Source organism: Marmota monax, unplaced genomic scaffold, assembly GCF_021218885.2.
Source record: "Marmota monax isolate L192 unplaced genomic scaffold, Marmota_monax_Labrador192_F-V1.1 WCK01_AAM20220418_F8-fsc00311, whole genome shotgun sequence".
Taxonomy (NCBI): domain Eukaryota; kingdom Metazoa; phylum Chordata; class Mammalia; order Rodentia; family Sciuridae; genus Marmota; species Marmota monax.
Window position 1 is genome coordinate 1095734 of NW_026694601.1, and position 27248 is coordinate 1122981.

The 27248-nt window shown below is 33.9% G+C and overlaps 1 protein-coding gene across 3 annotated transcripts in view; it reads left to right on the forward strand.

The window, feature by feature from the left end:
- Window positions 1–27248, forward strand: part of Akap10 (A-kinase anchoring protein 10) — a 73139-nt gene that overhangs the window by 25559 nt on the left and 20332 nt on the right. For all 3 annotated transcript variants that reach the window (XM_046422049.2, XM_046422050.2, XM_046422051.2), the window contains exons 5-12: window positions 6757–6855; window positions 9727–9811; window positions 10619–10742; window positions 12200–12336; window positions 14932–15076; window positions 16910–17083; window positions 21820–21929; window positions 24538–24620. In XM_046422049.2, the coding sequence (XP_046278005.1) occupies window positions 6757–6855; window positions 9727–9811; window positions 10619–10742; window positions 12200–12336; window positions 14932–15076; window positions 16910–17083; window positions 21820–21929; window positions 24538–24620 (957 nt within the window). The remainder of the gene's footprint in view (window positions 1–6756; window positions 6856–9726; window positions 9812–10618; window positions 10743–12199; window positions 12337–14931; window positions 15077–16909; window positions 17084–21819; window positions 21930–24537; window positions 24621–27248) is intronic.

Sequence of the window (27248 nt, forward strand, 5' to 3'; positions counted from 1 at the left end):
GAGCCACAATGCCAGCCCCAATGAATTCTTTTTTTAATAACACGAGTACTTTTTAAAATTGACGAGTACAAGTTATATATAGTTATGGTTTAGAACAATGTTTTCAGGGGCTATAGTTGTAGCTCAGTGGTAGAGTACTTAACTCTGGCATGTGTGAGGTATATGTATATTTAATTGTTTAATCTTCCTGATGTAGCAAGATTATGAGTTAAATACATAGACATGATTCTAGGATCATACAATAGTCCATTTTTATTTTTTTGAGAGACCTCCATATTATTTTTCTTAGCAGCTGCACCATTTTACATTTCCACTAACAGTGTACAGGGGTTCCCACTTTTCCATATTCTTGTCACTACTTGTTATCTTTTGGCTTTTTTGTAATGGTCATCCTAACAGGTGTGAGATGATATTTCACTGTAACTTTGACTTATATTTCCCTGATGCTACTGGTATTGAGCATTTTTTTTTTCATTTTCAAAAGAAGGCATTTGAGGCAGGTACTGTTGCATACACCTGTAAATCTTAGTTATTTAGGAGACTAAGGAAGGAGGATCACAAGTTCAAGGCCAACCTGGGCAATTTCACAATACCCTGTCTAGAAACAGAATTTTTTTGAAAATATCCTGAGGATGTAGCTCAGTGGTAGAATACTTGCCTTAGCATGTTCAATCCTCAGTACCCCATTCTGTCTTCATTGGAGAAATGTCTTTTCAATTCCTTTGTCTTTAAATTGAGTGATTTTTTTTTTTTTTTTTTTTTTGCTATTGAGTTGTAGGATTTCCTTTTATATTTTGGATATTAATTATATTTTGGATATTAATTCAGATATATGGTTTTTAAATATTTTCTCTCATTCCAGAGTTTGTTTTCTTTGCTGTGCAAGTTTTTTAGTTCACCATAATCTCACTTGTTTTTGTGTTTGATGCCTATACTTTTTAGGTTAGATACAAGAAAGCATTTCCTAATCCAGTGTTATGAAACTTTTTCACCTTATATTTTGTTTGAGGAATTTTATAATTTGAGTCTATATCTTTCATTATTTTGAATTAATTTTGGTATAGGGTATAAGGTAAAAGATCCAGCTTCACTCTTTTGCATGTGGATTTCTAGGTTTGCCAGCACTGTTTGTTGAAGATGGTATCCTTTCCATATTTTGTTTTTGGTATGCTTATCAAATCATTTAACTGAGCCTGATGTAGTGTCGCATGCCTGTAATCCCAGCAATTTGAGAGGCTGAGGATTGTGAGTTCAAAACCAGCCTCAGCAACAGTAAAAGGCTAAGCAATTCAATGAGACCCTGTCTCTAAATAAAAAATACAAAATAGGGCTGGGGTATCTCAGTGGTTGAGTGTCCCTGAGTTCAATCTTGGGTACCAAAAATAAATAAATAAATAAATAAATAAAATAAAAAATCAATTAACTGGGCTGGGGTTGTAGCTAAGGGGTAGAGTGCTTGCCTAGCATGTGTGAGGCACTGTGTTTTATCCTCAGCACCACATAAAAACAAATAAAACAAAGATATTGTATCCATCTACAACTAAAAAAACCAACTGCATGACTTTATTTCCCTGCTCTTTATTCTGTTGCATTGGTCTGTTTATTTTTATAAGTATCATTGTTTTAATTATTGTTGCTTTGTCATAAATTTTGAAATCATAATGATACCTCCAGATTTGTTCTTTTTATTTATTTATTTTTTAGTTGTAATTGGACACAATACCTTTATTTCACTTATTTATTTTTTATGTGGTTGCTGAGGATCAAACCCAGGGTCTGGCACTTGCAAGGCGAGTGCTCTACCGCTGAGCCACAACCCCAGCCCCAGATTTGTTCTTTTTAAAGTCCTTTTTACTTCTAAGTCTGTTTAGATTTTTTTTTTTATTTCTTAATGATTTAGTCTTGATAGGCTTTAATATTTCTAGGAATTTGTCCATTTCTCCTTGGTTATCTGATTGTTAGTGTGTAGTTGTTCAGAATAGTCTCTTATGACCCTTTTTGATTTCTTTTTTTCTTTTCTTTTTTTTTTAGAGAGAGAGAATTTTTTTAAATTTTTTTTTTTTTTTTTTTTAGTTTTTGGCAGACACAACATCTTTGTTTGTATGTGGTGCTGAGGATCGAAACCGGGCCGCACGCATGCCAGGCGAGCACGCTACCACTTGAGCCACATCTCCAGCCCATCCTTTTTGATTTCTATGGCATCAGTTGCAATCAATGTCTCCTCTTTCATTTCTCATTTTATTAGCATACCCCCTCCCCACTTTTTAAGCCTAGCTTAAGGGTTTGTCACATTTTTTATCTTTTCAAAAACACAAATCTTAGCTTCATTGATTTTTTCCCCTCCTATTTTCTCTGTTTTGTTCATTTCTGCTCTAATCTTCATTATTTCCTTCCTTCTGCTAACCTTGGGCTTAGTTTATTCTTCTTTTTCTAATTTCTTGAGATATAAAATTAAGTTGTTATTTCCTTTTAGTACTACTTTTGCAGTATCTCAAAAAAGTTTTAGTATGTTGAATTTTCACTTATCTCAAGATATTTTTTTGATTTCCCTTTTGATTTGTTCTTTGACTCATCATTGTTCAAGAGTATGTTGTTTAATTTTGACATATTTTTGAATTTTGAAGTTTTCCTTCAGTTGTTGATTTCTAGTTTCATTCCATTGTGTTTAGAAAATATACTTGCTATGACTTTATTCTCCATAAATTCATTAAGACTTGTTTTGTGACCTAACAGGTCTATCCTGGGGAATCTTCTATTAAGCTTGAGAAGAATATATATATATTGTTATATCTAGTTGTTTGGATGTTCAAGTCTTCTGTTTCCTTACTATTTTCTTTGTCTTTGATTCTATTCATTATTGAAAGTGGGGTATTAAAGTATTCTACTATTATTATGTTGCTGTTTCTCTCCTCAGTTCTATCAATGTTTGCTATATATATTTAAATGCTTTGATTTTGGATATATATTTGTCTCAAGTGAATTTGGTCTGACTAAATAAAGGTATAGACACAGAAAGTACCTTTTCTTTTTATTTTATTTAATTAATTTATTTATTTATCAGTGACGGCTCCTTAGCCACAGCTCCCACGAGGGGGGCAAAGCAGGCAAGAAAGAGAGGGAGCATGCCTGAAAACCAGGTTTTTTTGTGGGGGGGGAGAAGCCATTCATATGAGGCAAGGGGTAGTATTACAACAAACAAGTGGGTGTAATCCAACCCCATTGGGTGATTCCCACTCCTGGAGCTGTACCTCTTATCCACGTGGAGGTAAAGTCCAAATTGTATTGTGGGGTGCAGTACCTATTCAGTACCTCTTTCTCAGGACTTAAGGTGAGTGCATAGCACCTGTCCAGAGCGGCTTTCGACATTTATTTATAATTGTTATATCTTCCTGATGGTTCTTTGTGATGGAGTTAAAATCTATTTTGTCTGATACACATGTGACTCTTAGTTACCATTTGCATGGAATGTCTTCTTCCAACTATGTAGAGTATTGTCTTCTATTCCTTCACTTTCAGCCTGTGAGTATCCTTAAATCTGAAAAATTAAGACAACATATATTTGGGTCTTCTTTTTTATTTATATATTTAAAAAAATTTTTTTTTAGATGTTGATGGACCTTTATTTTATTCACTTATTTATACGTGGTGCTGAGAATCGAACCCAGTGCCTCACACATGTGAGGCAAGTGCTCTACCACTGAGCCACAATCCCAGCCCCTGGGTCTTCTTTTTTAAACCAGTCAGCCACTCTTTGTCTTTTGGTTAGAGAATTTCATCCTTTTACATTTAATGTAATTTTTTTAAAAAAAAAATATGGGGTGCTGAGGATCGAACCCAGTGCCTCACACATGCTAGGCGAACGTTCTACCACTGACCCACAATCCCAGCCCCTAATGTAATTGTTAATAGGGTAAGATTTAACTTCCATTTGTTAGTTGTTTTCCATGTTGTAGTGCCTTTGCTCCTTTTTCCCTATCTTCCTTTGTATTTTATTGATTTTGTGAATGTGTGTGCATGCTTGCATGCATGTGCACATGTGCATTGGCATGCTTTTATCTTTTCCCATTTTCCTTTATTTTTCGTTTGCCATGAGGTTTACATAAAACATCTTGTAACAGTCTATTTTAAGCTGGTAACAATTGCAAACACATATAAAACCTATATTTTTACTCCCCATTCCCATACTTTCTTGATTCAAATAAGATATTTTCCTTTATTATACATACCTTTTTTTTTTTCCTATAAAAATGGGAATACTAGCTGGATGTGGTGGCACATACTTATAGTCCCTGCAACTCAGAAGGCTGAGGCAGGAGGATGTAAGTTCAAGGACAGCCTAAGCAATTTAGTGAGAACTGGTCTCAAAGTAAAAATTAAAAAGAGCTAGGAATGTAGCTCAGAGATAAAGTGCCTCTCAGGTCCATCTGCATCCCTAAAAATGTCAGGGAGTAGGGGTGCATAATAATCTATTTAGCTTAAGTCGGGGATTCTTGAAATGTGGTTTGTATACCTGCAGGGATTCCCTAAGATGTAAGGCAGGTCTGTGAGGTCAAAACTGTTTTCACAGTTCTAAGATTGTTATTTGTCTTTTTCACTGTGTTGACATTAGTAATGCTGGTACAAGAGAAATAGTGGGGAAAATGTGCTGGCTTTAGACAGAATTGTACTAGTAAGTTGGTATATTCTTTTTTTTTTAATACTTTTTTGTAAAACATATTTCTTTTAGTTGTCAATGGAACTTTATTTTTATTTATTTATATGTGGTACTGAGAATCGAACCCAGTGCCTCACGCATGCTGGGCAAGCACTCTACCACTGAGCCACAACCCCAGCTCCAGTTGGTATATTCTTTACTGCTCTTATTTCTGGTGAAACTAAATGCTAGTTTTACTTAAGGATGTCTTTGGGGTAATAAAGAATTACTTTTATTAAACAAGCTAACCCTTTGAGTCCACGGTAATTTCTTTTTAATTTGTGTAATGAGGTAGAAATTATGTGTAAAGCTCTTTATACTAAAGTACACTAGTTGGCTTAAAGAAACACACATGAGCAATTGATTGTGATTTGAGCTCAATTAGCTCAAATCAACTAATATATATATTAGTTGTAGATGGATACAATATCTTTATTTATTTATTGTTATGTGTTGTTGAGGATTGAACCTAGTGCCTTACATGTTGCTAGGCAAGCACTCTACCACTGAGCTACAACCCCAGCCCTAGACTATCACTTTTACTACAAAGAATGAACACTGACAAACTATGGCAGACATTTGTTTGGAAACTAATAAAGTGAGCCTATCACTTCAAGGAAAACACTGCATTTGTTGCCCAGTGCTAAAATTTAAACTTTTCAAATGAAAATAAGAATTTTGGAAAACTTCTAAATACCACCATGTGCTTTGAAAGTTTTAAAGGGTGTTCCAATAAGATCATTGGTGAAATTAATGATGGTTTTAGATTTACATAAACCTATAAAGATCTGTATAAATCAGAATACCAGTATTTTCTAAAGTAGTGGAAAGCATGATTTTTATAAAATCATTCATAAATAAAAGAACAGAAACTAGGACTGTAGATTTTAATGTAACAATATGAAAACTTCATTGACATGGTTTTAGGTTCTACATTCTAACCTTTTAGAACTACCACACGTTTTGTTGAAATATTAAAGAATATATCCACAGTTATCTCAAAAAAACCATTCAAATTCTACTTCTTCCTAATTACACGTCTGATGTTCTTAATATCTATTTTATCAAAGCAGCGTGGCATAAGGTTGAATGCCAAAGCAGATATGAGAATCCAAATTTAGAGTTGCGAAAGTGTAAAACAGTGCCTTCATCCCACCAATTTTTTTATTTTGAAAATAGCTATTTTTGGCAATATGTAAAAACGTGGATGTGTAACCGATGTGATTCTGCAATCTGTATACGGGGTAAAAATGGGAGTTCATAACCCACTTGAATCAAATGTATGAAATATGATATGTCAAGAGCTTTGTAATGTTTTGAACAACCAATAAAAAAAAAAAGAAAATAGCTATTTTTCATAAAAATGTTCATGTTGAACACAAAAGATTTAAGTATTGATTTTAACTTAATTTTTTTCATTCTTAGTTTCTAATACCTTAATATTTATAAACGAACCATACATAAACAGAAGTTCTTTAGGATTCTCATTTTCTTTCTTCTATTTCTTTTTTTTCTGGGTGATGCTGATCTCCTGCCTCTGTTTCCTTGCCTCACTTATGCTAGGCAGGTTCTCTACCACTGAGCTACAACCCCAGCCCACTAGCTCCTGTTTTTAAGATTATAAAGAAATCCTGAGATTTAAAAGTTCGAGATTTGTTGTTTAACCTTCCAAGTTTGTTGAAAGTCAAAAAGATGGTATTCAAAAAAAAAAAATGGTATTCATGTATGTGAAATTATTGGTAAAATATTTAAATATAGATTTATAAATAAGTTTTGCACTCTTTTATATTGTTGTGCAAGTCTTTCAAGTTGGGAGAAGAGACAAAGAATGTACATTAAAAAAAATTGCTATTAATAATGAAGCTTGTTATCTCAAGGTGACTGGAGAGAATTCACATATAAATCTTCTGCTCCCAAACTAAAGAAAAGGTAGCCTTACGATGGAAGTTTATCTTGTAACAAAAGAACACAATAAGCCAAATCCTGCTATTCTTGAATATAGTCCATTGCTATGGTCCAAGTTGCTTTTCAGTTTTGAACTTTGTCCCCTTCTTCCCTTGCAGGTATAGAGCAAGATGCAGTAAATACTTTTACCAAATATATATCTCCTGATGCTGCTAAACCAATACCAATTACAGAAGCAATGAGAAATGACATCATAGGTACGTAGTGCTTGAAGTTATAATAAAAAAAACCTGACTATTTTTGATTATTGACCAAGAGGGTTTTTTGTCTTTTTTTTTTTTTTTTTTAGTGGTAGAGGTTAAACCTAGGGCCTTGTACATGCTAGGCAAACACTCTACCACTAAGCTTTATCCCTTACACTTTTTTTTTATTTTGAGACAAGATCTCACTAAGTTGTTCAGGCTGTCCTCAAACTTCTTATCCTCCTGCCTTGGCTTCCCAAGTAGTTGAGATTACAGGGATGTGCCACTATGCTCAGCTAAGAGATTTTTTTTTTCTTTTTTTTGGAGAATTTTTAATGAACATTGAATAACCTAACATACTTCCCTTCCTAGTCTGTTTTCTTATATCTGTTACATAGATGTATAGGTCACTTAAAAAGTTGCTTTCCTATATGTGGACCTGAATTCCTAGATTTTAACCTGAATAACAGCAAAAGCAAGAACAATAACAACATATTTATTAGTACAATGTCCAGATGATAAACTAAGGACTTCCCATAGATAAATTCATTTCAACTTCTACAGAACCTTATTGGATAAGTAGCTATTATTTTATGAATGAGGAAACTGAAGTAGAGACACATTAACTACATTGTTCAAAGCAACATCTCACAGTCAGAATTTGAGATTAGACCATACCCTAATTGGTAGTGTTTTCATACTTAGGTTGGAACCAGCTTTCTCTTATGCCCTCTTGCCCCTGCCAAAAAAAAAAAAAAGGCTAGAATAGAAAATTCATAGTGTTTCCCATAGTAAGGGCAAAGATTTCAGGAATTTTTTTTCCATTATACATGCATATATGTGTGTATAGATAATACTGAATGAACAACTTCTCTGTAGATCATAGTAAAAAAAAGTTTGAAAGCTTTTACTGTGTTTCATGAGGACGACCTATATTCACAGAAAAAAAATGGTTCATTTATTCATCAGCAAATATTATATTCCAATATTATATTCCAATAAGTTCTAGTACTAAATTTTGTTATTTTTATTCACCTCAAACTTAGTACTTGTGATTTATGAAATAAAGTACCTTACTCCTAGTAGGTTATTCTAGTATGGGGCTTCTTTATTCCTTCCTGTGAGTACTTTGCACTCACTTATTATAGATGAAGCATGACCCCTTTCAGGCTCAGCTGTGGTTCTTAAATTAGCCCACCATACTTTCCAGTGAACACCTGTTGGCTATTTTGGGGTACATGAAATGATGCCCCTGTTTTCCTTTTTCTTCCATGCAGACACCTAAAACATAGATTTGTGGATGCTGGTGGGTTGTCTCCATCTGTATTTTGAGGGTTGTGGAATACTAGTTCACCTACTTTTGTTGACTGATCGTGTTATGGGATTTTGGTTTTCTGTGGCGGTGGATTAAACCTGGGGCACAGCTGAATTGCCCCAGCTCTTCTTAATCTTGAATCCTTCTACCTTGGCTTCCCTGGTAGCTGGGATTATTGGCATGGGCCATCATACCCAATGGATTTTGAGTTTTCTACATAGTTGGAATTTGTTGCTACCATCTTCTAGACTTTCCTGGACCATCTTTTCTTAGTAATACAATTGGGGTGAGGTTGGCTAAAAGTTCCAATTCTCTAATCCATGCCTTGATCTTTTCTGGTGACTAGTCCTCATCCTGATGCTCTTTGGTGGCTACCAGTCATCTCATTAGCACATTTAAAAAAAAAAAAAAAAAACAACTTTTTATCACTGAGAAGACTTCCAAGAATTTTAGGAAGTACATGTTAGGAAAGTGGACAAAGACCATGTACATATTTCACACTGTTACAGCTAAGTGTTGTCTAGGAGAAAGTGGGAGTAAATGGATCAGTGGACCAGGAAACTATAATGCAGTCTGATTCTTGTGGAGTTTTTGTTTGTTTGTTTGTTTGTTTCATTAAGGTCCATCTAACAGCATGAACTCAGAGTGAGACCTCATGGTTGCTTGTCTGACAGCCAACTAAATAGCTTCTTTATTTGCAGTTGTTTAGGCAGTTCCATTTGTATTGTAAATTTTCCACCCATAACTTTTTTATTTTTTGCAGGGGATCCTGGGGATTGAACCCAGGGCCTCATAGGTGCTGGGCAAGTACTTTATCACTGAATTTATACCCCCAGCCCAACCAGTAACATTTTGACAAACTTATTTATAAGTAAATGTTTTTAACAAATCCTTAATTCTTCAGGTTTCAATCCTTGGAATACAATTGCCAATTGAAAGAGTATGTTCATTTTTAACACTTAAGTTAGAAACTGCCAAGCTGCCCTTTAAAAGATACGTTAATTTATATTCCCACTAACACTTATTGTAGTTTTCCTATGCTCTTCATCAAGTATATTAAAAAAGTACATTATTAAACATTATTAACATCAAACATTATTAAACAAGAACACTTATGTATTGTTAAAATTATCCTGCTTTATTAAACAAAAGTATAATGCCTTCTTATTCTAATTTGTATTATTTAGTGATCATGTATATCTTTTTATATTTATTGACCATTTTATGTTAGTTCTTTTGAGTTGTTAGTTCTTTGCTTGTTTTTCTTTGGGCTTTTCTTACTAGTTTGCAAGGTTTGATAAATTAATGATAGTAATCTCCTAATATATGCTACAGATTTTGTCTTTTTATTTTGTTTTTGAGGGTGTTTGAATAAAAATGTTATGTTATTAAATCTTGATTGCTACTTTTATATAATGTACATCGCAAAAGACTTTTTCAAGCTGTTATGTTTTCTTTTAATTCTCTTTAAACCTCACTTATATGTCCTTATTGTTATTTCCCAATTTGATTAACGAATGGGTATAGTTTGAATTTAGTGGAAGCTTAACTCTTTACTGTTTCTTTTACAGCAAAGATTTGTGGAGAAGATGGACAGGTGGATCCCAACTGTTTTGTTTTGGCACAGGCCATAGTCTTTAGTGCAATGGAGCAAGAGTAAGCTAGTTTTGTATTTTCACATTTTGCATTCTTGGGAATTTGGGTTCAGTGTTAAAAATGGACTTCACTCAACTAAAAACAAAGTATCTTTGAGGATTTAAATAATTCGGATATGTGTAAAGTTATCAAGCACATTCTAAAACTCTTGGTTAATAGTTTTTTAAATATAAATAATTTAGATTCTAATAAAAACAAAACAATTTCTTCTTTTAATGTTAATATTGCCTAAGTTAAAAGAATTTGTTTTTAGTTCTGAAGTCATTTTGGAGGTGATTGAGGTTAATGTGTGAGTATTCAAATTGGTTTATTTATTTAAGTGATACATGTCTTCAGATGGATATCCTAATTTTTTAGTTATGTTTTTTATTTAGTGTGTGCTGTATAACTAAATCCACATAGATTTGTTGAAATGGCCTCAGGGCTTTTTAAAATGCCCTTAAAAAATCTTGTGTACTCATTTCTTTCATTCAACATTTATTAAATGCTCTATGCAAGGCATGGTTAGGTATAATACCTGCCTCAAAGGAAGTTAACAGCCTAATAAAAGAAACAGGGCATGTTCTTTGATTATTGTAATACAAAGTACCATGTGTGTTAAATATTACAGGAGGGTTACAAAGTCTTGAGAGGTAGGAGAGAGTACATAAAGATAAAGGAATCAGGAAGAGCACCGTGGGAAGTGAGGTAGCCTTGACCCAGGCCTTTCACATACCATAGGGACAGTATGGAAAGAGTCTTGTTTTTCCCAATTAAGCTCTTTCCTTGGGTGTTCCCTCAAATTTTCCCTTTTTTGTCCATGTGCAGGCACTTTAGTGAGTTTCTGCGAAGTCACCATTTCTGTAAATACCAGATTGAAGTGCTGACCAGTGGAACTGTTTACCTGGCTGACATTCTCTTCTGTGAGTCAGCTCTCTTTTATTTCTCTGAGGTAAATTCTGCATTTCTTTTTACACTCTACTAGAGCATTCCAGCCTCTGAACTATAAAATGCTGGGGCCCCATCTATAGAAAATGACATAGAAGATATAAGTCATTTCCAAAGATGTATTATTGTATTGTTTTTTATCTAATGGCAAGAGTACTTTGATGGCATATTCATCAAAGAGAACATGAAAATTCCATTTAAAAATACAAAGATTCAGTGTAAAATAACTCTAATTTTGAAAACCTAATTAAGCCATTGCTTATGAGAATGCATGTTTTTAATTATTTGAAACTATTTTAAAGCCATAGAATTTTTTGACAGATTATATTAGCTCATGAATATGAGAATATTTTTGAAAAGTTTAAAATATATTACAGATAGAAGAGATTGAGTGTAAGGTTTTGGTCACACTGATTAATGCATTAAGCGTAGAGCCATCAGTAATTATTGTCATTTTTTAAAAGTCTCTTATGTACCAAATAAAGCTATAGAATTTGATACTTAATTCCAGTACATAAATAATTGGAGTCCCAACTTCTGAAGAAAGAAAAGTAGTAAAATTTTTCCTATGCTCATCATTTTTACTTAAGCTACTTGATAGGATTACATAGTGAAGCATTTGCAAAATGAATAAGTATACTAATCTCTTTGAGGCATGGTTTTGTTTCATAGCATTTGTTAGGTTTCAGCAAATGGAATTATTTTGTTGCAAAGGAAGTGACTATTAAGAGGATTCCCAATCTCACAAAATGTAATCTGGACACTTGGATTCTCTTTTGCCAGAATACTCAGTTGATTTGTTTTTACACCCTTTCTTTGCCATAATTTAAATCAGTATTTGTTCAGGTTAATATATTCTTATGGAATGATGGAAATGATCAAGTGTAAAAGATTTGGTTTGATTTTCTTACCTTTTTTTTTTTTTGTATCAGAGATTGAACCTAGGGGTGCTTAACTACTTAGTCACCTCCCCAGCCCTTGTTTAAAATATTTTATTTAGAGGCAGGGTCTCATTGAATTGCCTAGAGCCTCCCTAAATTGCTGAGGTTGACTTTGAACTCATGAGCCTCCTGCCTCAGCCTCCCTACCTCTGGGATTATAGGCGTGTGCCACTGCACCCAACTACTCTTTGTATTTTTGACGGTGGGAACTACTAATCCAATTTAGTGTAATTTTTACTCCAGTTCACTAAATTTTGCATCTATCTGTGTGGTGGGTTTTTTGTTGTTGTTGTTGTTGTTGTTGTTCATTTCGGGTGTTCTGCCCTTGCCAAGAATATTTTACAACTTCTCTATCTCAAATGACTGCATGCCCTATTGCTAACTGATGTTAAGTAAAAAAGTAGATTTGTTTTTGCTTTTTGCTTATATCCTATATTTTAATGCATAGGGCTCATGAAGTAGACAAGTGAAAGAAATCCATTTTTAGTCTTATTTTCCCTTTTGTGTTTTTCCTTTCTAGTACATGGAAAAAGAAGATGCAGTAAATATATTACAATTCTGGTTAGCAGCAGATAACTTCCAATCTCAGCTTGCTGCCAAAAAGGGCCAGTATGATGGACAAGAGGCCCAGAACGATGCTATGATTTTATATGACAAGTGAGTTTTATTGGTAGATGTATTCAGCAGGTATTTACTGTTTGAAAACAAAGATGAATAAACTCAGTCTCTGCTGTCAAGGAGCTCAGATGAAAGCTGCTTTTTATATGGTGTGTGTAAGGCTTTGTGGGAAACAAAAGTTTCTGTTGGGGGAAGGGGATGTTTATGTGTAGAAGTCAGGATAACAATATGGTGTTCAGGAAGGGTTTCATAGGAGAAGGATTTGATTTGGATCTGAAAAGTGAATGGAATTTTGCCAGCTCGAGAAGGCAAGGAAAGAAAGTTCTAAGTAAAGATATTAATACAAGCAGAGTCATAGAAACTTTAAGGAATGTGGCACTTTCAAGAAACCCGAGTTTGAGGGCTTAGTGGCAGAACTGTACTTGGCATGCCTAAGACACTGTGTTAAATCAGGAAAAAGGAAGGTAGGGAAGGAACACAAGTTTGAATCATTAAAAGGATAAGGAAGGGCTGGGGATGTGGCTCAAGCGGTAGCGCGCTCGCCTGGGCATGCGTGCAGCCCGGGTTCGATCCTCAGCACCACATACAAACAAAGATATTGTGTCTGCCGAAAACTAAAAAATAAATTAAAAAAAAAAAGGATAAGGAATACAAGAGGAACATGTAACTAGTTGGTATAGATTGCGAAGAGATATCTTTGTTTGAGGGGATGGGGTTGGCTCATCAGTGGAGCACTTGCCTTGCAGTGTGAGGCACTGGCTTGATCCTCAGCACCACATGAAAATAAATAAAATAAAGGTATTGTGTCCATCTATAACAAAAAATATATATGTGTATATATATTTTTAAAAATCTTTGTTTGAGTGTATCACACTTCTGGTGCAAATCTGCTCAATTACATTATAAATGAATGATAGTTTTGCATAATTGTTGGTTGTTTTCTATTTTTGGTATAGGGGATTGAATTTGGAGCTTCACTCATGCTAAGCTTGTGCTCTCCCAAGCTATAGCCCCAGCCAGTTTTTTATTAGCTTTCCCTGAAAACGAGAAGTTGCAAAGATCTTGTAGTAAATAGAATTCAAAATAGTTGCTTGGATAAGTGATAAGACTGTGGCCAGATCCAAAACCTGAGGATGTCTGTTCATTTAAAGTTTCTTATTTTATGGAGAAAAGTAATTTGTTATTTTTATCCATAAGCAAATACTAAGATAATAACTTGAGGATAGAGAAAACTGTAAAGAATGTTAGAATTGGAAGGAGAGCCAAAATCTTATAGGTCACTGGTCCCTGAACATCAGTCTGCAGGCTCATGCCAAGTTGCATGAGTCACCTGGGAGCTTGTTAAAAATAAGTTTCTGGTTATTTTCCGGTTATCTCGAAGATTTGGATTCAGCAGGTTTCAGTTATGCCCCAGGAGTCTTTATTTTAGAAGATAATTCCAGGTAATTCTGATGAATAGCCAGATTAGAGATCTAGTCTGATTTTCTTCATTTTGCAGATAAAGACACTTAAGGCCGAAAGAGGTGGTAATTTTTCCAAAAGACATTACATAAAAAAAGATTGTTAAATCTTGAAACAGTAAGAGTTTACAAATTTGATCTGGGGTGCCTGAAAATTCATATCATGAAGGAGTATTTACCAGTTTATTAATTACAACATGGGAGGCTCACTTTTTGTTGTGAAAATTTTGACTAGAAAAGAGTTTTCTATATGCTGAGTCAGTGGCACTAGCACTAAACTAGCAAGGTCCTGGCTGGAGCTCAGTAACCACAGCAGAGACCCTGCTTCCCACTGGATTACATTTCACCTTTGGAGATTTATTAAATGAAGATGACTATGTGACATCCCACTGGCACCATCATTTTGCCAGGCTCATTGTGCCAGATTTGATTTTGTAATTCCCAACTTGTTTGTGGTTGTATGCATCATCAGTCACGATCTTCAGACTTTTTGTGTTTCTGTCAGAAACTAGAGATATAAGCTACTCAAAAGTGCTGGAAGAGATACTTTTTTTTTTTCTGATTTAATGTGTTCTTTGTATCTACTTCATAATCAGTTTACCAAAATACCAGCTACATTTTATCCCATCAAATTGGAAATCTTTGAGTAACCGTTATTTACTCCTTTTCCTTTCTATATCAAATCACTAGCAAGTCTTGTTTTCTTGAAATATATCAAATTCATCCACTTGACCCTTGGTAGCATTTTGTTTTGAATTTCCTACATGTTTATTGCTATGCCTCCAAATTATGATGGTGTGTTCTTATTGTGTCCTGTGCACAGATCTTTTCTCTTTTCTTACTTTTTTATAAATCCATTTCTATCAACTAAATTCTGAAAGAGGGCTAGGTGCCCATCAAATATGTGTGATTCTTTCCTTTACTTGGTCGTAGCTTGACTTAAACAAACACCAGCAGAGTTGACTGGACAGAAGCTAAGGATGGCTGGAAGGCAGGTAGGTAGGTTGCAGATTCATCCAGATATTTTTGACAAAGTGAGAATAAGTAAAGATTATAGTAGAGCTGTCATCACTGTTCTCTGTGGTTCTAGGTCTGCAGCTGAATCAAGTAATGACAAAAATTGCTTATACTTGCTATGGAATTTGATTTTACTTTGGATATCTTTCTGCCATAGATACTTCTCCCTCCAAGCCACACATCCTCTTGGATTTGATGATGTTGTGCGATTAGAAATTGAATCCAATATTTGCAGGGAAGGTGGACCACTCCCTAACTGTTTCACAACTCCACTACGACAGGCCTGGACAACCATGGAGAAGGTAACCAGGATCTCCAAAAGTATTACAAGAAGTTTTTTTTTTTACTAGTGGATCCCAGAAAATATTCCATGGGAAAAAGCAAACATAACACAATAGTGGAAAATGGCAGCAGTATAACATAGTGACTAGGAGCAGAGGCCTTGAGTCTGGAATGAGTTTTAGTATATAAACTTTTATAGTCAGAGTGACCTCAGTTACTGAAATTCTGTACTGCCATTGTCTTCATCTGCCAAGAATTGCACAGAATCTAGGACAGCCTGTGAGGTTATATTGCTAATACATGGCATGTGTATACAGTTGGGAAAAGGTTAATTAAGCACTGTTACATAATACATTACACAAAATCTGAATTTCTGATATTATACATAAAGATCAAATCTTTGAAAAGCTGGAGGTAACAGAATATCACCAGTTATCTAAGGATAATTCTTTTTCATAGTTGGAATTAAAAATTTTATGAATTTAAAAGTCCAGATCTATAGCATATAAATGATATTAACTTTCTGGGTTATAAAATTAAAATATAGCCTGGCATGGTGGTGCATGCCTGTAAAGGCAGCTAAGGCAGGAGGATCGCAAGTGCAAAACCAGCCTAAGCAACTTAGCAAGAACCTGTCTCAAAATAAAAAAAATTGAATACAGAGAAAAACAAAATGCTAAGACAGTCCTTACTAAATGTTTATAGGTAAAGAACTTGCACTAATTTTAAAAACACCAGCAGGACCCTGGTAGATAACTGGGAAGAGGACAATGAAGACATGAATGATTCATTTAACAAGTACTTTGAATATTTCTATGTTAGTTGTTGGTGTTATGGTGGTGAATAAAATAAAGGTGGTTTCTGCTCCCTCCCCCAGCTTAGTCTATAAAGAAGGTACATATTAAATACAGACATAAATATTTACAAGGGTGCTAAGTGCTATGAACGAAAGCTTTTGTAGTAAATGCAGATAATAAACATGGAAGCTTATTCATCATCATTAGTAATTATTAAGTGGAAATAAAAACATTTGTGCATCACTTTTCAAATTTAACAATTTGAAAAGAACAAAGCACAAAACCCAGTTTTAGAAAGCTCATGTGGAAATAGATACTTGATATATTCCTAATGATACAAATTAATAACACATTTTTATGGGGTTTTTTTTTGTAAATTTTTTTTTAGTCATAGTTGGACACAATACCTTTATTTTATTCACTTATATGGTGCTGAGGATCGAACCCAGCACCTTGCACATGCTAGGCGAGTGCTATGCCACTGAGCCTCAACCCCAGCCCTGATAACATACTTTTGAAGGATAAATTGCCCATATATGCCAAAGTTAAAATTAGCTAAGCAAGCAGTAATATCCTGACAATTTATCTTAAAGAAATTAGTTCAGGGGCTGGGGTTGTGGCTCAGTTGTAGAATGCTTGCCTAGCATGTGTGGGGCACTAGGTTCTATCTTCAGCACCACATAAAAATAAATGAAGATTTAAAAAAGCAGTTCAGAACCAAAAATCAATATAACACAAAACTTTAACATTTATCACAAACCAGAAAGATCTAGTTTCAGATTATTCTACCCTGTAGACGATTTTCTGCTAAGAATTAATATCAAGACATGCAGTTTCTATGAGAAGTGTTTTTTGGGGTGGGGGCAACAAAATTGTATGTGTCAATAATTTTAATTGCCAAGTAAACTGTACAGAGCAGTAATATTCAGGGTAACAAGAAGTAGTATGAACATTTGTTTTATCTGGTAGAATTACAGGTAAAATATGTTTATTAAAATATAGTTTTAGATGCATTTGATTTTTCAACTTTAAAATTACGTTTTTCCTCTCTTTCAGGTCTTTTTGCCAGGCTTTTTGTCCAGCAATCTTTATTATAAGTATTTGAATGATCTCATTCATTCAGTTCGAGGAGATGAGTTTCTGGGAGGCAATGTTTCACTGACTGCTCATGGTTCTGTTGGCCTTCCGGATGAGTCTCTTCCAGGTGGCACAGACAGTGCCACTTCACAGGTAGTCACTGATTTGCATCTACCAGTAGGAAGATGTATACCAATCCTTTCCTTTAAATAGCAGTACTAGATCCTATTTGTAAGTTTTAAGTTATTGATATAAAAGAGAAAGTTAGCCTACTTACTATTTATAATCAAAGTATTTGTAGTGAATAACCATACACATTGTGAAGTATCTTACTGTTTTATTCAGGCCATTACTCTGCTAGACATTGTGGCTGTTCCTTTTACTAAATTCATTTTTAGCCTCTGAGGAGCTCTTTGTGTAATTGAGAAATTTTAATAACTAAATTTGGATGCTTTTTTTTAATAGAAAAGTGAACTCTTTAAGTTTCATAATATTGACCTTTTGGGTTCATTTTGAACTAGAATGCTATATTGTATATATTTCTTTGACTTTTGGGTTTTGGGGGGAGCATTAATCCTAAATCAAACCTTACCTGATTGTCCCCACAATCTCATGAAATGGGATATTCTGAAGACAGAATATCTAAAGGAGGCATTAAGAAGTTAACCAGTTTTTAGGCTGTGAAGTTAGTCAGTGGTAGAGTGCTTAGCTAGCATGTGTGAGACCTTAGGTTCAATCCCCAGCACTGCCAAAAATGAATGAATAAATAAATATATAAATAAATGAATGAATGAATAAAGTTATTTTGTTAAAGTTACATAGTGGTAGAGCCAGAAATATTACCCTCCAGGCATTCTTAACCATAAGCTTTATAATATAACTTATTAATCTTATCACTATTGACAAATGAATAAGTAACACTGCAAACTTTTGAATGCTGGATCTTGGATAAGTTTTAAGACAGTACTACTTTACTGCTGTCAACAAGGTTCTCTTGAATACTTTTTCTCCTTATTAAGTTTACATAGGGGGCAACCTGCTAAGTGTGGTTGCCATTTTGTTTTTTTATATAAACTAGAAGGGCTCGTTTTTATTTATTATTATTTATCTTGGGTAATAGGATTGAACCCAGGACTTCATGCTTTTTAAGCATACTCTACCACTGAGCTACATCCCCAGCAACATAAAGTTTGTTCGTATTTTTGCTTGAAGTATACTACATACAGAAACCTGCACTTATCAAAACTATATATAGAATTTTCACAAACAGAGCTAACCCATGTAACTGACATCCAGATTAAGAAACAGAACATTAATAGCCAGAAGCTCTCTGGAGCCCCTTCTAGTCTCTATCCTCTTCCCTGCCAGGATAGCTACTGTCCTGTCTTGACAGCATATACCTATTCACTTTGTAAATGAAGTCATATAATATATTTCTTTTTTTTTTTTTTGGTATGGCTATATTATAATAATTCACATTTATATTACATAATTCAATGGTTTTTAGTATATTCAAAATTTTATCTTTTTATTCAGAACTATCTCTACAGTGAATCTTAAAGTATTTTTATACCCCAAAAGGAAATCCCATTTACTATACTACAAATCCCTGCTCTTCAGCCATAGGGAACTGCTAATCTATTTTTTGTCTCTATAGAGCCAAAGATTTGCTTATTTTGGATATTTCATAGAAGTGGAACCATTTAAGATGTGGCCTCTTGTGACTGACTTTTCTTTTAGCATCACATTTTCAAGGTTCATCCATGTTTAGTGTGTATCAATCAGTTGGTAGACATTGAGTTCCCCTCTTTCTGCTATTATGAATTATGGTACTGTGAACATTTGTGTACAACTTTTTATATGGACTTGTGTTTTTATTTCTGTTGTTGTATTCACCTAGGTGTATTTTTTGAGCAATTGCCAGACTGTTTTCCAAGGTGACTACCATTTTGTGTCCCACCCACATTATATATGAGATTTCCAATTTATACATTCTTATCAGAACTTATCATCTGTCTTTTTGTTTATAGCCACCTTGGGTATAAAGTTTTATTTCATTGTGGTTTTTATTTTCATTTCCCTGATGACTTATAATCTTGCGCATCTTTTCATGTGTTTATTGGCCTTTTAAAATTTATCTTTGAAGAAAGTTTATTCGAATTCTTTACCCATTTTTACATTGGGTTGTCTGTCTTTTTATTATGACTTGGAGTAGTTCTTTTTATATTCTAGATATGTCCTTTATCAGACTTACTAGATAGTGATTTGCAGATATTTTCTCTGGTTTTGTAGGCTGTTTTTTTTTTGTTGTTGTTTGTTTTGTTTTGTTTTTTTACTTTTCTTTATAGTGTTTTATTTTTTGTTGTTGTTTTGTTATTATTGTTGGGTTTTGGCAGTACTAGGAATTGAACTCAGGAATTGAGCATGCTTGGCATGTGCTCTACCACTGAGCTACTTGCCTATCCCTCTTGATAGTGTCTTTTGAAATTCAGAATCTTAAGTTTTGATGAAGTCTAGTTTGTCTGTTTGCTTTGGTTGTACAGACTTTTGGTATTATGTCTAAGAACCATTGCCAAATATGCAGTAACCATGATTTACAGTTTGCTGTGTTTTCTTCCAAGGGTTTTCTATCTGATCCATTTTAAGTTAGCTTTGCATGTGGTATGAGGTAGAGGTCCAACTTCATTCTTTTTCATATTGATATCCAGTTGTCCCAACATCATTTGTTGAAAAAACTATTCTTACATCATTGAATCATAGAAAAATCAATTGGCCGTGTAAATATGTTTTTATTTCTGAACTTTCAGTTCTTTTCCATTCAACTGTGTGTTTATCCTTGTGCCAGTACCACCTTGTTTTGAGTACTAAGTTTTGAAATCAGAAAGCATTTGTACTGTAGCTTTTTTTCCCCCTTTTTTAATTTTTATTTTTTCTTTTCATTTTCAACATTGTTTTGGTTTTTCTGGATCCTTTGCATTCCATATGAACTTTGCCATCAGCTTTTTCATTTTGGTGAAGATTGCATGGAATCTGCGTTGGGGAGTATTCTCTTCTAATCAACACAGGATATGTTTCTATTTATTTATGTCTTCTTTAATGTATTCCAGTAACATTTTATAGTTTGTTCCCAAGTTTTTCTTTTTTCTTTTGTAGTAGGGCTTAAACTCAGGGTTGCTTTTACCACTGAGCTATATCCCCAGCTCCCCGCAACTTTTTTAAAAATTTTGAGACAAGTTCTCAGTAAGTTGTTGAGGCTGGCCTAGAACTTGCAGTCCTCTAACGACAGTTTCCCAGATCCTTGGGATTACAGTTGTGTGCTACTGTACCTAGCCCATTTTTCTTTCTGATGCAATTATAAATAGAATTGTTTTCTTAATTTTATTTTGGATTGTTCTGATATGCTCATTTTTGTGTGTTAATTATGTGCTTTGAACTTTGCTAAATTTGCTTATTAGCTTTAATAGCTTTCTTGTGAATTCTTTAGGATTTTCTGTATAAAATGTTTCCTGTGAATAAGGATAATTTTCTTCCTCTCCACTTTGAATGCTTTGTATTTTCTTTTTTCATCTAATCATTCTGGTTAGAACTTTTAGAACAATGTGAAGTAGGCGTGACAAAAGCAAGCATCTTTGTCTTATTTTTGATCTCATAGGGAAAGCTTTTGAGTTTTTCATCATTTAATATGAAGTTAGATGTGACTTTTTAAATTTATCAATGTTGTTTATCAGATTGAATAAGTTCCCTACTAATCTTAATTTTTTTAATTACAAAAGGGTACTAGATTTTGTCAAATGTCCTTTCTGTGCCAATGAAATAGTAACATAGGTTTCTGGGGTTTTTCTTTCTATTGATAAGTATTAAATTGATTTTCAGGTATTAAACCAACCTTGCTTTCCTAGGATAAATCCCACAAGGTTATGGTGTTTAGTAATCCTTTCAACATGCTGCCAGATGTAGTTTTGTTGAGGATTTTATATCAGTATTCATAAAATAATACACTCCATAATATGAGAGATTTGTCTTGGTTTTCTTGTGATATATGGATTTGATATCTGAGTAGTAATTGTCTCATAGAATTAATTGAAATGTGTTCCTTTCTTATGATGAATGTTTCTTTTCGATCTAACTATGTATCTTAGAGAGTATTCTTTTTCTCTGTTTGAGTCCCCCTCTTCTCCATCAATGAAGCATTGTTTAAGTGTTTGTTAAATTATTTTGTTCATTTACTATATGCCTAAGTTATGACTATTAGGCTTGATTCCTCCCTTTTGTTATTTTAAACAGTGCTGCAGCAAATAATCTTGCATATATGTCATTTTGCGTAAGTGTGAGTCTGTCTATAGTTGAGTTTCTAGAAGTAGAATTTCTGGATCAACCCATAGCTCTGTATTTCATGAAAATACCAAATTTAACTTGCTTTTTTTGTAGGAGTGGGGTGTAGGAGGTAGAATGCTGGAGAGGAACATACTGTACTCAGCTAGCTTGTCATTCTAGAAAGGGTTCTTTAGCTTCTATTTTGTCAAACAACCTCACTGAGAATCCAAAACATTCATGATCACCCTGTAAAAAGTTGGGCTTTGTTAGCTAAGATACATGTGTGGATGGATGAGAGCTTTGTACACTGGGAAAATAATGCCTGTAAGGATAGCACATTTGTCGAAACTTAGGTCATTATGAAAACAGATTTGGCATGTTAAATACATGTTTTACATTTTAATCTTTTGCTCTCCTTCAGCATTTCAGAATTGTTGCTATTGAGTTTCTCAGTAGTAAAAGGATTGAGTGAAAATCATACATTGAAGAAAATTTTGTACAGATCTGTATAGTCCAGACAAAGGACTGATTGTTTCCTGAATAATGTATTACTTATTTTATAATTTCTATTGTAGTCCAATGTGAAAAAAGCCAGTATTAAAATTCTGAAAAATTTTGATGAAGCGATAATTGTGGATGCTGCGAGTCTGGATCCAGAATCTTTATATCAACGGACATATGCAGGGTAAGCTTAGCTGATGTCTAGAATTTTTACAAATGTAAAAAATTTAGCCGGGTGTGGTAGTGTACACCTATAATCCCAGCTACTCAGGAGGCTGAGGCAGTAGTATCACAATTTAGAAGCCAGTCTGGGCAACTCAGTGAGACCCTGTCTCAAAATAAAATTTTAAAAGAAGGACTAGGAATGTAGCTCAGTGGTAGAATATTTGCCTGTCATTCAAGAGTCAGTCCAGGGCCTCGTGCATGATACAACAAATAGAAGAATTTACATCTTTTAAAATTTTTAATTAAATTTATAGTGTGAGATTTATAATATATAGTGTGAGAGTAACATTGTGGCTAAAGTGAAGGCTCTGGAGTGACTTCTTGGGTTTTCATCTTTGCTTTGCTACTTATTAGCAAGCTGCTTAACCTGTTTATGTCTCAGTTTTTCATCTGTAAAATGAGAATAATATTAATACTTCCTTGAGTTGAAGGGATTAAATAAGATAATACATGAAAAGCATTTAAAATGTTAACCTGATATCTAGTAGGCACATCATAAACATTACCATCCTTATTCCACCAGCATATGCCAGATTAATGAGTGTCTTGGTAATATAGTCTGTCTCTTACACATTTTGTTTGATTCACATGATAGCTATGTCAAAGTTTTGGTCTTAAAAACAAAAAGCAAAAAAGATGCCAACATCATTTATTGTGGAGTACATAACTAGCATTTGGAAAATGGAATGTAATCATTCCTTTGTACTTAAGAACTAGGTTGTGTTCATTTTACCTGGGAAGAGAAAGACAATGATACATAAGATATGCCACTTACTGAGAGTTACTACAGACAAATCATAAAATCACTGCCTCTTCTCTGAAGATAGCTTAATACATAAACCTGTGTAGTCTTGATTACCCTACCTCAGCCCCTAACCTAGTCCCAACAGTACCATGAAGGAGGGTTTTCAACATGTTTAATTGCTGTTTATCAGAAAGTAACAGTGATTTGGGGGAAACTGAGGAGTCTTTGTTGAAGGAAGGGACTGGAGTTGTAGCTCAGTGGTAGAGCGCTTGCCTAGCATCTGTGACACACTGGGTTTGATTCTGAGCACACATATAAATACATAAAGAAAATAAAGTTCCATCAACAACAAAAAAAATTTTAAAAATATTGAAGAAATTAAAATTTATTTAATTTCATTGTCTTTGGAAAGTACACTTCAGCTGTGTCATACTTATAGTTTATAATCTGTAATTGTTTTAGTGATCTTTTAGAAAATAGTGGATGATAAGCCTGAATGAGTTAATTCCCAAAGGTGAGATTTATTCTTAAGGAATGGTTTATTTACATAAGAAAGTTTTATCAATCGTGAAATGTTTACCTCTATATTTTTGTGTGTATAAATGTATATTTTAAATAATCTATAAAATGGATCCAAAAAGAGAAATGATAATTTTTCTTCATCATTTTTAAAGTTGGTTTTCATTGTTTGTTTTAGTTTTATGATTTTAGCATCTTCCTAAAGTTAAGACAAATTTTTATCAGTTGGTATAGGCATACGTATGTGCCATGAATGAAATGAGGATTTATTAAGAAGAATACTTCTAAGGGCTGGGGATGTAGCTCAGTGGCAGAGCGCTTGCCTCACACATGTGAGGTACTGGGTTCAATTCTCAGCACCACATATAAATAAGTTAAAAAAAAAAAAAAGGTCCATTGACAACTAAAAAAATATTTTTTAAAAGATTATCTGTAAAATAAAGTCCCCTTTATCTGGAATAAAATTATACAGGTATCACAAAAATTTTCTTCTTTTAACCAACTTTTAATTACAAATAGATTATTCTTATAAAAAATTAAATTTACCTATAAGTTTAATGTCTTCTAATTTAACGTACACCAATGCTTATTTTCTCTCCTTCTTACTTAGAGTAGTCACTGTTACGTTATAGTTTCCTTCCTTCTTTCCTTCCTTCTCTTTCCTTTTTAAAAAATAGTACTGGGGATTGAACCCAGAAATGTTCTTCCAATAAAGTTTTGAGACAGGATCTTGCTAAATTGCCCATGTTGGACTAGAATTTGTAATCCTTATGTCTCAGCCTCCCATGTCACTGGGATTACAGACATGCTGCACTCTGCCTTGCCTATTTGCTTATTTTTATGTAATTGATACTGTGCTCTATTCTGTGTCTTGTGCTATCATTTACAATTTTGGAGTTTTGTTTATTTGCTTGCTTACTTGTTTTGTTTTGGGGGTTTTGGGTGCTGAGGATTGAACCCAGGGCATCATGCATGCTAAGCACACACTCTACAGTGAATTAGAACCCCAATCTCTTCTTTATAATGTATTCTGATCATTGTTAGAGCAAGTCCTACTTCTTTGTTCCTTCTTTTAGAAAATTGTTTATTCTTGTGCCTTTTCTCTTCTGCATGAATTTTAGAACTGTGAATTCCCTATTTGTCATGTTTCATAACCTGTTTGAGATTTTGAATGAAATTTAATTGAATTTGCTTTCTGTGGAGGAAGGTTCTATTTTCAGTAAGCTTTTTAGATTTATATGAAATACTTAAAAAGGGATTAAATTCTAGCTCTTAGAAGTCACATATAATTTTTCTTATGTAGGAAGATGACATTTGGAAGAGTCAGTGACTTGGGTCAGTTTATCCGAGAATCTGAGCCTGAACCCGATGTAAAGAAATCAAAAGGTTTGTGGTATTTTTATACTTCATATTAAACCTTTGCTCATGTTACTCACTGGCTATAATTGAAGGGCCGCTTAAGTTTAAACTGGTCATAACCACCATATCTTTCACCCCATGTTTACATTCACAAGTTAGTACAAGGGCTGAATGAAGTTACTGAACCGGCTTTACCAAAATGGAAGGCAGAGTAGTGAGAAAAGATTGCTTACCTTTTTATTTAGTGGCAAAATACCCAATCCACATTAGACTCGAGATTTATCTTTATTTTATTAAATTTTCACAAAACCATTGAAAATTATTATGAGATATATATGGAGAATATTAGTAGGTTGAAATTCAAATCCTTACTTCATTTAATCAGCAGAAGAGTGGCTTGGTCAATTCTAGAGTTAGACTCATATCTTTTTTTAAGTGCCTTTGTGATTGATTTTAGCTTCCAAACAGTTTATTTATACAGGAAGATTATAGAAACAAATGTGAATCCATTTGGATATGTGATTGGCTGACAATAGTGTCTTGAGTAAAGGATGCTAACTTTATTAAGTAGAAAGTACTCCATTTTAATAAGTGTATTTAAAATTAAGAACTATTGTTAATCTTTCTATTGAATTTAATAATACTAAATTCCTATTACGTTTATCCTATTTTTTTAACCCAACTACAGCTGGGTGATGAATTATATGCTTTATTTTGATGAATGCTCTAGGTTAGATCTACATAGTTGAAAAAAATACAACCGATTTTTTGAAGCAATTTAGAACAGAAAGGGACCTATTACTTACTTGACCTTATTTATCCATATAATTGATTCTATTTATTTTCTGTTTTGTCAGAGAAGTCTCAGGTCCTCAGTTAAGAAGAATATAAAGACTAAGGGAAAATATAAACACTTTATTCATCAAATTGCTTGTTTTTTTCCCTTGCCTGTGCTAGGGATTAAATGCAGGACTTCAGGCATGCTAGGAAGGTACTCTCTCTGAGCTAGTAAATCACTGAGCTAGTATCTGCAGCCCACTAAATGATTTTTTAGTGCCTCTGTATACTAATATTCACTGAGCATGTTAGAAGGTGCAGATCCTGTCCTCAAGAAACTTACAGTCTAGTAGTTATGTGTCTTGTCTTGGGTAAAAGATGAATATTGGGAAGAGATAGCCTTGAAATAGAGGAAGTGCTGGATGACCTCTGTGAGACATTGGCCAGGAAGAACTCTACAGTGTCATTAGGTAGCATTTGTCAATGAGGATAATGGGGTCTCCAGTATTAACAGAAAAATCTCTATTTAGTTTTTTTGTTTTTTTTTTTAATCTGTTCTTATACCTCTGACAGCTCATGAAGCAATGTTACTACTCCATATACAGATGTTGGAAATATTATAGCATAGGAATTGGGAGTTTGCAGTTAGCTTGTTTTATATGAAGTAAGATATATTATGAAAAAAGATACACAAGAAATTTTTTCCTAAATCGTGATCTCTGCTCAATCTCTTTATGCTATTCATTTATTCTAAAAAATTGATGAGTGCCTATTATATATGTCTACTGTTCTAGGTCCTGAGAAGAAACAGAATTTTTTTTCTTATAACTTAAATGATAGTGAAGGAGACATTAAACAGATAATACTGTTTATGTACATGTTTGTAAATATGAGCGTGTGTGTGTGTGTGTAAGCATAAAAAGTAGGGTAATGGGCTGGCAGAGTAGTGGGTAGTGGTATTTGAATGGTCTTCAGCAAAGGCCTCATTGAGGCGACAGCATTTTAAGTAAAGATCTTAACCCAATAGGGGAGAAGCTCAGGCAATATCTGGAAGAAGAGTGTTCTTGGTTAAAGAAACAAGGGACAAGACCATTGTGGCTGGAGTGCAGTGAGCAAAGGGATGAGTGGTAGAAGGTGAGTGAGAGACCATGGCAAGGACTGGAAAGTATTGGGGAAACATGGGAGGTTGGATCAGGGAAGCAATGTAATGTGACTTATGTGTTAAAGGGATTGCTCTGGCAGCTGTTTGGAAATAAAATGTCGTGCTTTAAGAGAGGCAGAGAAATATAACATTCTTGTCAGAATCTAAGTAAGGGAGGATAGTTGTAGATTAAGCTTAAGTGGAGATTAGGCTGCAAGTGGGCTATATTTGAAGGTAGAGTCAGTAAGTTCGTATCTCTATCAGCAAGCCCATCCACCAGTTTACTGGCATTATTACTTTAATCAAGATGTGCTTATATAAAGTTACAAATAGGAGTTTGTTAAATATATCCACATATCTTGGTTCTTCCTTTGGTTTTCCAGATGTCTCTTTTTAAGTATTTTTTGGTAATATAGGAGCGCAGAGATTGCATTCATTCACTAAGAAGGCATTTAAATGACTCCTATGTGCCAGGCACTGTGCTAGATGTCAAAGATGATATAAATAGGAGGATATAACCTCAGTCTGTTTTTACTATAGCTTGGTTTCTTCCTTACGACCAGACTTGTGAAACAATCAGGCTAAGAACCCTACAGAATGTTCAACCTTCTGGATTTTCCTGATTATATTATATATGTTATTGCTTCATTCCCAGCATTTTTTTTCTTTTTTTTTTTAAATATATTTACTTTTTAAAATTTTTATTTAAATTGTAGATGGATCTTTATTTTATTTAT